At 49.0% G+C, this 12,153-nt stretch overlaps 1 protein-coding gene across 1 annotated transcript; it reads right to left on the reverse strand.

Moving 5' to 3' along the window:
• Positions 1 to 7,349: 7,349 nt before the first annotated feature.
• On the reverse strand, positions 7,350 to 11,237 carry CCNQ (cyclin Q). The gene is made up of 5 exons (XM_069986371.1): positions 11,143 to 11,237; positions 10,196 to 10,379; positions 9,327 to 9,459; positions 9,014 to 9,241; positions 7,350 to 8,458 (listed from the first exon to the last, which is right to left on the reverse strand). Exons 1-5 carry the CDS (start codon positions 11,228 to 11,230, stop codon positions 8,369 to 8,371), a joined length of 723 nt encoding a protein of 240 aa, XP_069842472.1. The 5' UTR covers positions 11,231 to 11,237; the 3' UTR covers positions 7,350 to 8,368.
• Between the last annotated feature and the right edge of the window lie 916 nt (positions 11,238 to 12,153).

The following is a 12,153-nucleotide window of genomic DNA, read 5'->3' on the forward strand; positions in this document are numbered from 1 at the left end:
TCTGTTGTGGGCGATTTTGAGAACTTCTCTGGGCCACGAATCCACAGAATCTGCCAGACAGACATATTAGGCTCCTCACACTGACACCATCATCTCTCTAAAAACTGCACATCTGTACTGTCCCCTTTACACCCTCATTTAGTAGGTAGCCCTGACACTATGTGACCCCCCTTAAAGTACATGCCCCCCTCTGTGCATGCCCTATTGTATACACCCCCCATGTAGTCCACCTTATAGATGGCCCCCAATGTTTCCCCCTTATAGATGGCCCCCTGTGTTGTCCCTCTTATAGATGGCCCCCTGTGTTGTCCCTCTTATAGATGCCCCCCATGTTATCCCCCATATAGATGGCCCCCCATTTTATCCCCCTTACAGATGCCCCCCATGTTGTCCCCTCCTCCTGCCCCTTTATCACCATACTACTACCCCTTTCATCCTCCTGCCCCTCCATCATCATACTACTACCCCTTTCATCCTCCTGCCCCTCCATCATCATACTACTACCCCTTTCATCCTTCTGCCCTTTCATAATCATACTGCAAACACCTCCATCATAATACTACCACCCCCTTCATCCTCCTGCCCTTTCATCATCATACCATTACACCCTTCATCATCCTCTTGTTCCTTAATCATCATACCACTACACCCTCATCATCATACCACTACACCCCCCATCATCCTCTTGTTCCATCATCATACCACTACACCCTCATCATCATACCACTACACCCCCCATCATCCTCTTGTTCCATCATACCACTACACCCCCCATCATCCTCTTGTTCCATCATACCACTACACCCCCCATCATCCTCTTGTTCCATCATACCACTACACCCCCATCATCCTCTTGTTCCATCATACCACTACACCCCCATCATCCTCTTGTTCCATCATACCACTACACCCCCATCATCCTCTTGTTCCATCATACCACTACACCCCCCATCATCCTCTTGTTCCACCATCATACCACTACACCCCCCATCATCCTCTTTTTCCACCACCATACCACTACACCCCCATCATCCTCTTGTTCTACCACCATACCACTACACCCCCCATCATCCTCTTGTTCCTTCATCATCATACTATTACACCCCCCATCATCCTCTTGTTCGATCATCATACCATTACACCCCCCATCATCCTCTTGTTCCATCATCATACCACTATACCCCCCATCATCCTCTTGTTCCATCATCATACCACTACACCCCCCATCATCCTCTTGTTCCACCACCATACCACTACACCCCCATCATCCTCTTGTTCTACCACCATACCACTACACCCCCCATCATCCTCTTGTTCCTTCATCATCATACTATTACACCCCCCATCATCCTCTTGTTCGATCATCATACCATTACACCCCCCATCATCCTCTTGTTCCATCATCATACCACTATACCCCCCATCATCCTCTTGTTCCATCATCATACCACTACACCCCCCATCATCCTCTTGTTCCATCATCATACCACTATACCCCCCATCATCCTCTTGTTCCATCATCATACCACTACACCCCCATCATGCCCTTTAAAACAAAAAAATCTTTACTCACCTGAATGGTTCCTCTAGTCTTCTTGTCACGCGCGCTGGCGGGCTTACCGCGGCTGGGGGCGGGGCTTCCAGCGGAGGGGGCGGAGCTTCGCGGGACCTGTTTTTTTGCCGTCAAGATGCTCCCAGCCCCGCAAGTCAGCCGGGGGCCGTCCCAGCCGCCTCTTGTGATCGCAGGCAAAACATTGCTTGCGGTCACAAGAAGGAGCGGGATGGGAGCAGTACAGTAGCGGCCCGGTCGCGGCGACCGCTGCTACCGTGGTAGCTACGCCACTGAATGCCGCCCCCATGATAACAGCTGGTGGCGCCGCCTGAGGCAGACGACTCAGGTCGCCTCATCATTGCGGCGCCACTGCACCCACGGACACACTGGCAATGGGCTTTGAAAAGGGTAGTACAATGTGTGGGTGCAGGTGTAGGTGCGACGGAGAAAAATGACCACAGAGTCCAGCAGGACTTTACTTGAGATGTCAGTGAACAACATTACTGGGTACAGGCGTAGGTTGTGCTTCAGGTAGCGACTGAGAGAAGAAGGTAGAAGTAGAAGAAGTGTTACTTGACTTAGGATATGTTCAGGGACTGTCTTGGGGACATTGCCTAATTAGTGCAGTACTCTGCCGGGGTAGTTGTGAAGAGTGAGTTGGTGTAGAAGTAGAAGACCTTGAAGTCATGTTTAGAATAAGCAGAGAATAAGACCGCCTTTTGCCAAACAAGTCCACAGAGTGTCAGGTTCGGTAGTACGAGTCCCAGGCTGGAGCAACTGGGCTAAGCTAACCCCTCAAGATTGCCCAAAAAGGCAGCGCAAATACCAGTGGAATACTTCGGCTTAGACTTTTTGTTCCACTGTGGAGCAATCTCTATCTATCTAGATTGTACAGACATTTTAGAAGGATCCCAGGCATAGGCAAGTTTGAAGCCAAGTGACGGTTACCCCAACTCTGGGCTTAGCAGTGCATCATATCTTCCTCAGTCTCTGGAAAACTGTGTCTCTCACTACAGAAGACTGACCATACCAGGGCCCTTGCCTAAGCCAGGCCTTGCTGTAGACTGCAGCAGCAATTCTCTCTCTCTCTCTGTCTCCTCACTGCAGCTGACTGACAAAAAACTGTCCCCCCAGGAACTAACTTACTTATATAGGGGTTACGGGGTCTAATCTCCTATTGGTGGAGAACATACCAGAAAGAGGAGAAGGAAGAAGTATAATAGGACAGAAGTGTGTTGGGTACCTGCACCAGTGATTGGTTGAACAGTGAACAGATAAAACAACAGTTAACCCTTTTACTTCAACTGTGCATAGGACAAACGGGAGAGTGAGACACCAAGTGGTGGAAAGGCACCCATCATTGCAGAGTGTGACACCTGAGAGTTATCTTTATACAGGTGGTATACAAGACATAGTGGGACACCACATAGATCTCTAAATAAGCTAAAAGACCATAAGTATACAGTCAGGGAGGCTAAACTGTGTGGCAGGAGCTGCATAATCATCAGTTACTATGATGGGGGTTTCTGCCCCCCCCCCCCCTTTCTTGGGGACAGCCTGTGTGGAACAGTCTGTGCAACTTGATTATATAGGAAGCTGCGACAGAAATTTAGTTGAAAGCACAGAAACACATGTATGTTCCAGGGATGAGATCACATGACATATTTGCAGGAAGAATTCCAGGAACTTTCTGATAGAAAATGACAACTGAATTAGGTAACACTAGCTGAAATTCTATCTATCTATCTCCTATCTATCTATCTATCTCCTATCTATCTATCTATCTCCTATCTATCTATCTATCTATCTATCTATCTATCTATCTCCTATCTATCTATCTATCTATCTATCTACTATCTATCTCCTATCTATCTATCTATCTATCTATCTGCCTATCTCCTATCTATATATCTATCTATCTATCTTTCTATTATCGATCTATCTATCTATCGATTTGTGGTTGGATGAAGGATAGATATCATAGGGTTGTTGTTAATGGTGTATATTCCGAGCAGAGACTGGTTACAAGTGGTGTGCCACAAGGGGTCTGTTCTGGGTCCTATTCTTTTTAATGTTTGTAAGTGACATAGGAGAAGGGTTGGTAGGTAAAGTTTGTCTGTTTGCTGACGACACAAAAGTATGCAATAGGGTTGATATTCCTGGAGGTGTCAGTAATATGGAAAACGATTTAGCTTTGCTAGATAAGTGGTCCAAACAGTGGAAATTGAAGTTCAACGTTTCCAAATGTAAAATAATGCACTTGGGGAGGAGGAATCCTCTATCCGAGTATCACATCGGCAGTACTGTGTTGGAAAAGACTTCAGAAGAGAAGGATTTAGGAGTAGTGATTTCTGAAAGCCTTAAAATGAGTCACCAGTGCAACCAGGCTGTGGGGAAAGCAAATCGTATGCTGGGGTGTATAGCTAGATGTATAACCAGTAGGAAGAGGGAGATTGTGATCCCGCTGTATAGAGCTATAGTGAGGCCACATCTGGAATACTGTGTCCAGTTCTGGAGACCTCATCTAAAAAGGACATTGATAAAATTGAATGGGTCCAAAGACGGGCTACAAAAATGGTGGAGGGTGTGAGGCATAAACCATATCAGGAAAGACTTAAGGATTTGAATCTGTTTAGTCTGGAGGAAAGAAGGGAAAGGGGGGACTTGATTGAAAGCTTTAAGTATGTTAAAGGACTAAATAAGGTTCAGGAGGGAAGTGTTTTTAGTAAAAAACTGAGCTCAAGAACAAGAGGACACAGTGAGAGGTTAGTTGGGGGAAGATCAGAAGCAATGTGAGAAAATATTATTTTACTGAAAGAGTAGTAGATACCTGGAACAAACTTCCAGCAGAGGTGGTTGGTAAATCTACAATAACAGAATTTAAACACGCCTGGGATAGACATACATCTATCCTAAGATAATAAGGAAGAAAATACTAAAAGGGCAGACTAGATGGACCCAGTGGTCTTTTTCTGCCGACAATCTTCTATGTTTCTATCTAAAGAACAGAGTTCCGCTGCACTCCTTCGGTGAAAAATTTAGGTCTCGTGATGAGACTGAAACGTTGCAGTTTGTAAACTTTTTTGCTATGAAATAAACACCTACATTTTTCACCGAAGGAGTGCAGCGGAACTCTGTTCTTTGTGTATGGGAAGACGTGGATCCAGTCTTCAGCCGCTGGCACCCTGATTCACTTATAGAGAGTGCACTCCATTGCGGATTTTTTTATGTTTCTATCTATCTATCTCCTATCTATCTATGTGTCCTATCTATCTATCTATCTATCTATCTATCTATCTATCTATCTATCTATCTATCTATCTATCTATCGCTGTGGCCAGTTGCCTCAAAGCAAGGAGGTATGATCCAAAGTTTGTGAGAAGTAGGATCTCACCTAAGGTACCAGTGCTCCTAACTCCAGGTGTCTGGTTGTTTTTCTGGCAGAAGTCTAGGTCACACAGTACGGATAGAGGACAGGGCAGGACCCCCCCCCCCCCCCCCCGATTCATGGTGCATGTAGGTCCAGCAGACAGGGCTAGGGATTTTTCGTCCTAAAGGTAACCAATCAGCCCAATCGGCCTGATATGGTTCCCTGAACTGCTGTATACAGCTCCTGCAGCAGCCGCGGCACACGTACCGGCCACAGCTGCAGCAGGAGCTGTATACGAAAAAAAAACACTTAAATCCCCTGGGCATGTGACAGGCAGGAGAGCGGAGGTAGCCATCTTTGCGGCTTCCCGCCTTTATCTAGTCACCACGCTCTGCCTGTGTCTACGCGCAATGGCTGCTGCAGGAGCTGTATACAGCAGTTCAGGGAACCATTTAAGCCGATTGGGCTGATTGGTTCCCTTTAAGTAGGTGCCCCTTTTAGTGTCAGTTTCTTTAGGTGACAGGATTACGGTCTTTTATCGCTCAGTTCATCTCCTTCAGGGGTCTCTAATTCATCACACAAGGAGCAAACCTTACACCTTGTGGATTGTGAATCGGTGTAAGGTGATGGGTACATTTCCAGGAGGAATAACAGAGGAACAGATGGACAAGCAGGCACGGCAGGTGAAGTGACTAAAGAGTACCTACAACTTCTGATGTTCCATAGTGACATGGTGGAAGTATTAACCAATAGAGGTCTGGGTGCTGAGACCCTGGGAGAGAAGCCCTTAGCTGGTCTATGCTATATAAAGGTATAAACCACTTGCGGAGAGGATTTCCATTACGGCAAGGACAGAGCGGTGACAGGCAGGTAACATGTATTCTGTGCAGACACAAAACTTACAGGAAATCTATAAAAGAAAACCCATGCAGCCCCCTCCTTGTGTGAGCGCACCCATACAGCCCCCACAGCTCTCGTAGACTCCTACAAGACAAGTCTACCCACATCTCCCTCCACTCCCATAGCTCCATGTCACCAGGCAGATCTGCCGCTCTTCTCTCTCCTCCCCTGACAGCTGGTGTCATAAAGCTCAGATAGAACTAAGAAACAACTTGGCAGAAGGCGACTTCCATGTTCTCAAACATCGCTCCCCAAGTCAAGCTTTCTATTTTTGTGAGAAGATTTTCAGTAACAGCCAGGAGGAAAAAGGAAGGTGGCCGTCACATGTACACAGTACTAGAGAACAGAGCCGCCCTCCCCTGGTGTCATAAAAAGCAGCTTATTCAGGCACAATACATACAGGGCAGGGCACAGGTAGAGGATGGGGCAGGAGGCGCGGGCAGAGGATGGAACAGGAGGCGTGGTGGGGCAGGAGGTGTGGTGGGGCAGGGCAGGAGGCGAAGGCAGAGGATAGGGCAGGAGGCGAGGGCAGATGACTGAACAGGAGGCGTGGGGCAGAGGGCAGGGCAGGAAGCGAGGGCAGAGGATGGGGCAGGAGGCGAGGGCAGAAGACTGAACAGGAGGCAGAGGGCAGAGGATGGGGCAGGAGGCGAGGGCAGAAGACTGAACAGGAGGCACGGGCAGAGAATAGAGCAGGAGGCGTGGTGAGGCAGGGGGCAGGGCAGGAGGCGAGGGCCGAGAATGGGGTAGGAGGCGCAGGCAGAGGAGTGAACAGAAGGCGTGGTGGGGCAAAGGGCGGGGCAGGAAGCATGGTGGGACAGGAGGCGTGGGCAGAGGACAGGGCAGGAAACATGGTGCGGGCAGAGGGCAGAGCAGGAGGCGCAGGCAGAGAATAGGGCAGGCAAAACATGTAAAATAGGTAAAAAGAAGCACAGGGCATGCAGCACATGTAACGGACAAGATATGCAGCAGTAGTAGAGGGCAGGGCAGGACATGTAGAAGAGACAGAAGATAGGGCAGGTCATGTAGCACATAGAGGGCAGGAAAGGATATGCAGCACATGTAGAGGGCAGGTCATGTAGCACATGTAGAGAGCAGGGCAGGAAAGGATATGCAGCACATGTAGAGGGCAGGAAAGGATATGCAGCACACGTAGAGGGCAGGAAAGGATATGGCAGCACATGTAGAGGGCAGGAAAGGATATGCAGCACACGTAGAGGGCAGGAAAGGATATGGCAGCACATGTAGAGGGCAGGGCAGGACATGTTGCACACATAGAGGGCAGGAAAGGATATGGCAGTACATGTAGAGGGCAGGAAAGGATATGCAGCACATGTAGAGGGCAGGGCATATTGCAGACATAGAGGGCAGGAAAGGATATGCAGCACATGTAGAGGGCAGGAAAGGATATGCAGCACATGTAGAGGGCAGGAAAGGATATGCAGCACATGTAGAGGGCAGGAAGGGACACACAGCACAGATAGGGAGTAGTACATCATGTGTAGTAGAGGCAGGGAGGACAAAAGATTGTAATATATTTTTTATTATTTTAAATTATTATTTTTCACTGATGACTAGAGATGAGTGAATCTGGAGTAGGCTTGTGTTTTCCAGGACTCCCTAGGGCTGCATCCAACTTCTTCAGCCACCTGTTATCAAATGCTGAGCATTTGGGTTCTGATGAACCCAAGCATGCTCAAAGTTTGCTCATCTCCACTGCTGACCTTTCCTAAAGAAAAGCCATTAATATCAGATGGGTGGTGATCCGACACCTAGAACCCCAGCTGCGCTGCCCTAAGTACAGAGCTCCATACATTGTGTAGTGGTCATGTTGGGTTACTGCAGCTCAGCTCCCAATGAAGTGATCCAGCATGGCCGCTACAAAATGTATACAGCTTTTGGCTCCAGTAACTGTGCCCTGCAGGAACCTCGACTCTCTGGCTCTGTGCAAAGTCTTCCCTACCCACTTGCTCTATGGCTAACCACTCTATATGGAATAGCCAGGAATAAGAAAGAAAATTTTAGTTTTTAAATAAAATGAAGACGCAAAACTTGACATGATCAGTCTACATCGAATAAGAATCTTCCTGAAAACCAAGAATTTGGTCTTGCCCTACGCATCCTCTCTATAAAAAAATGGAGCCTATTAAGCAACACTGTGACATAGCCAGCTCCGAGGCATTCTATACCTGGTCCTACACCCTATAATAAATGTATCCACTGTTATACGAGGAGCAGACACAAGCTCTGACCAGTATACCCGCTGTACACAAGCCACTTCAGTCAATATATTGCTAGACAAGTCTTCAGTCCGGCTGGCGTCCTCAACAACGGCATCAGAGATCTCTCCTTATCTGAGAACAGGCTTCATGTCTCATCCTCGTCTTCTTCTTCTATCCCCTTTATCACACATAGCAGCCATTCTGGAAAGAGACGTCCAGACACTTGGCCCATGACGAACAGCCGGTGATAAAGAAAATCCCTTAAAGTTCACTGAGCTCTTCAGAGTCACATTAGTTCACTGCCACAAAAAGTATCCCCTGGAGTCAAGGGATCTCTGTATCCATAGTATAGATGTGGATCAGCTCCGCTATGATGCAGTCTATGGTTTCCTTGGTAATGTCTTCACTAAACACCTAGGAGACAGAGGGAAATTATAAAACAAATTTAGTATTATTAAAATATTTGGGCATTTTCTTTTAAAGTGACAGCGCCCATATTTTGTATTGTGCATAAACCCCCCAAAACATCCAGTAACACTTCCTCTTATGGGACCCGTTGGTCCTGTCCCCAGCTCTCTTCTGCATATGTCTGATGGCTTTACTCCACCTTGTCCTGTCCCCAGCTCTCTTCTGCATATGTCTGGTGGCTTCACTCCACCTTATGTCCTGTCCCCAGCTCTCTTCTCTATATGTCTGGTGGCTTCACTCCACCTTATGTCCTGTCCCCAGCTCTCTTCTCTATATGTCTGGTGGCTTTACTCCACCTTATGTCCTGTCCCCAGCTCTCTTCTCTATATGTCTGATGGCTTTACTCCACCTTGTCCTGTCCCCAGTTCTCTTCTGCATGTCTGGTGGCTTCACTCCACCTTGTCCTGTCCCCAGCTCTCTTCTGCATATGTCTGGTGGCTTCACTCCACCTTGTCCTGTCCCCAGCTCTCTTCTGAATATGCCTCCACCTGGTGTCCTCACCTGCCACCACTGCGTCTCTGCACTCTCATTGCCTGGAACGTCCATGCCATAACACTGCAAAGCGAAGTATATCATGGCTACCGCTATATGCTGGGCCTGATAGCGGAGGCAGATGTCCCCATGGTAGCTGTCCCTGAGAAGAGCCCAGGAGGCGGTGGCGATAGGCGTGCGCTCCCAGCTGTGACGGTTCATCCAGTTCTTTAGGGATACGAGGTAATGCAGCAGATACTACAGGGAGCGATAAGACGAGATTAGATATCCGCTCTATAATTGGTTATTGGTGTAATTGGTTACAGTACTTGTCTCTGCTCACCTTGTGCGGATGGAGGAAAGAGACGCGGAAGTGTAAGAGGCGAAGCATCAATAATTCACACTGTACAATGCTATCCCGCAGCTCCCAGAACTTGGCATCTACTTCAAGGGGGTCACTGCCGGGGTTCAGATACCTGTCAAGAGAACAGAACTAAACATCAACAAACAAGCCGAAAGATCTCACTTATTGGCAGATAAAGCACCTTATGACCATTACAATTCAGTATAGGGTGGGATCTGGGGCGTAAAGGGGCACTGCCACAATGCCACCTAAAAAACAAACAACTAAACTTTGTGATATGTCCTAGAGCAGAAGTAGGGAACCTTGGCTCTCCAGCTGTTGCAAAACTAAAACTCCCATCATGCATGATGGGAGTTGTAGTTCTGCAACAGCTGGAGAGCCAAAGTTCCCTACCCTGCCCGGTTCCCTCCATCTGCGCTGGTTTCTTGACATGAAGGCCGCTCAGCGCACTGCAGACGATATCCCATCCCCTCTGTGACACATCTCCTTCAGGATCAAATCTGGCCACGTCTCCGATTGAAGTGATAAGATCGTAGTGATCTGTGATTAGCGACGATTCCCAGAATGGCAGCCTCTCTATTGGCCCATTAGAATCCTATCACTAAAAATCATAACAAGAAAAGTCAAGAATCGCTGACTTATATGTTCCTTTATCCTCCATGCAAGAAGCTCAAGGATTCTGAAGAGCTTGTATAAAAGCGGCTTTGGTGCAGGTCCCCATGGGGTGTAGACAACTCCTTGGGGAGCCATTATATACCCAGAGCTCCAGCTCTTATATTAGACCATTACTAGTTATATGCTGAGTGACCAGCAGAGGTCCCCGCTGAGTCCTTACAGGGCTCTCTTACCGGTGACAGACATTGATGATGTCCCTCGTTCTCAAATGCTGCTCCTCTACCTTCCCAGCCAGATAGATGGCGGACATGGCCACCAGGTAGGGGTCATAGGCGTCCAGCGAGGTCTCATGGAAGAACTTGTGATACACAGTGCAAGCCGTAGCGATGGGTATAGAGTGCATGCCGAGCTTCACCCCTGGAACAGACAACATTAGGGGTCAGAGCTGTCAATGCTGATGGTCCCCCCACCACCACCAGTGACCCTTCCCCCCCCATGTACCAGTGACCCCTCCCCCTCCATGTACCAGTGACCCCTCTGTGTACCAGTGACCCCTGTGTCCATGTACCAGTGACCCCCTCCAAGTACCAGTGACCCCTCTGTGTCCATGTACCAGTGACTCCTCCTTCTCCATATACCAGTGACCCCTCCGTGTACCAGTGACCCCTCCCCCTCCGTGTACCAGTGAATTCTCTCCCCTCTGTGTACCAGTGACCAGTCCCCCTACATGTACCAGTGACCCCTCCGTGTACCAGTGACCCCTCCCCCCTCCATGTACCAATGTCCCCTCCCCCCTCCATGTACCAGTGTCCCCTCCCCCCTCCATGTACCAGTGTCCCCTCCCCCCTCCATGTACCAGTGTCCCCTCCCCCTCCGTGTACCAGTGACCCCTCCCCCCTCCGTGTACCAGTGACCCCCTCCCCCTCCATGTACCAGGGACCCCCTCCCCCTCCATGTACCAGGGACCCCCTCCCCCTCCATGTACCAGGGACCCCCTCCCCCTCCATGTACCAGGGACCCCCTCCCCCTCCATGTACCAGGGACCCCCTCCCCCTCCATGTACCAGTGACCCCTCCCCCCTCCATGTACCAGTGACCCCTCCATGTACCAGTGACCCCTCCCCCCTCCATCTACCAGTGACCCCGCACCTCCCATAACATCCACTAGGGGCGCTGCTTACCTGCTTCCATAATAAATCTTATAATCTTGAAGTGGGTTTTCGCCTCTTTGTCTCCATCAGGGGGCGCTGTACTGGATGACTTCATCATCTCTGCTGCTGCTGAACAAGAACAATTAAATTACTAATGTCACCAAGGAGGATTTTAGTGCAGAATGTAACAGTGTACAGCAAAGTAAGTGCCCCCCACCCCATCCCACAGAGCCATCTGCATATTCTATATCCCATAACACCACAATGCTGCAGTGCTGATACAGAGCGCCCCCCAGTGGTCATTATTCTATATCCTATAACACCACAATGCTGCAGTGCTGATACAGAGCGCCCCCCAGTGGTCACTATTCTATATCCCATAACCCCACAATGCTGCAGCGCTGATACAGAGCGCCCCCCACTGGTCACTATTCTATATCCCATAACACCACAATGCTGCAGTGCTGCTCAGTCCATAGGATCAGCACCGTGCAGAAAATTACAGGTACAAGCTGCACAGCGCCCCCTGCGGGCTCCCCAGCTGCATTCATATACTGATGTGCCATCAGGAGGCTGGGCAAGCTGGGTGACCGCCATATTGGCTGCCAGACAACTTTCCCAGATAGAGATATAAAGCAGAAGAGATGTCATCACCATAAGCTCCAAAACAGTTCTATAAACAGTGTGAAACAAGTCCGGCACCAGCGGCGGGGGATGATGGGAGTTGTAGTTCCATAGTGGTTGGGCTCACCTACCTTATATGCAAAGAGGGGAGTCCGGAGAACTACTGCGACTGCAGCCGCAAACCAGCGATCTCCACATGGGCTTAAGGACCTTTGATGATGTCACGGTCATGTGATCAGTCACCTGACCTGGAGGCGTTTTAAAAGTGGATTTGGATTAGTGAATGAGTCTTTCTCAGCCTGTGATCCCAAGCTGGGAGAGGTGCATGCTGGGAGATGTAGTTTTGCAACAGCTGGAAAGCCACAGGGTGAAGATAACTGCATTATCATAGCAGAGCTGTGTGTGTAATGTGTGTAA

This window comes from Dendropsophus ebraccatus, chromosome 10 (genome assembly GCF_027789765.1).
Source record: "Dendropsophus ebraccatus isolate aDenEbr1 chromosome 10, aDenEbr1.pat, whole genome shotgun sequence".
Lineage (NCBI taxonomy): Eukaryota > Metazoa > Chordata > Amphibia > Anura > Hylidae > Dendropsophus > Dendropsophus ebraccatus.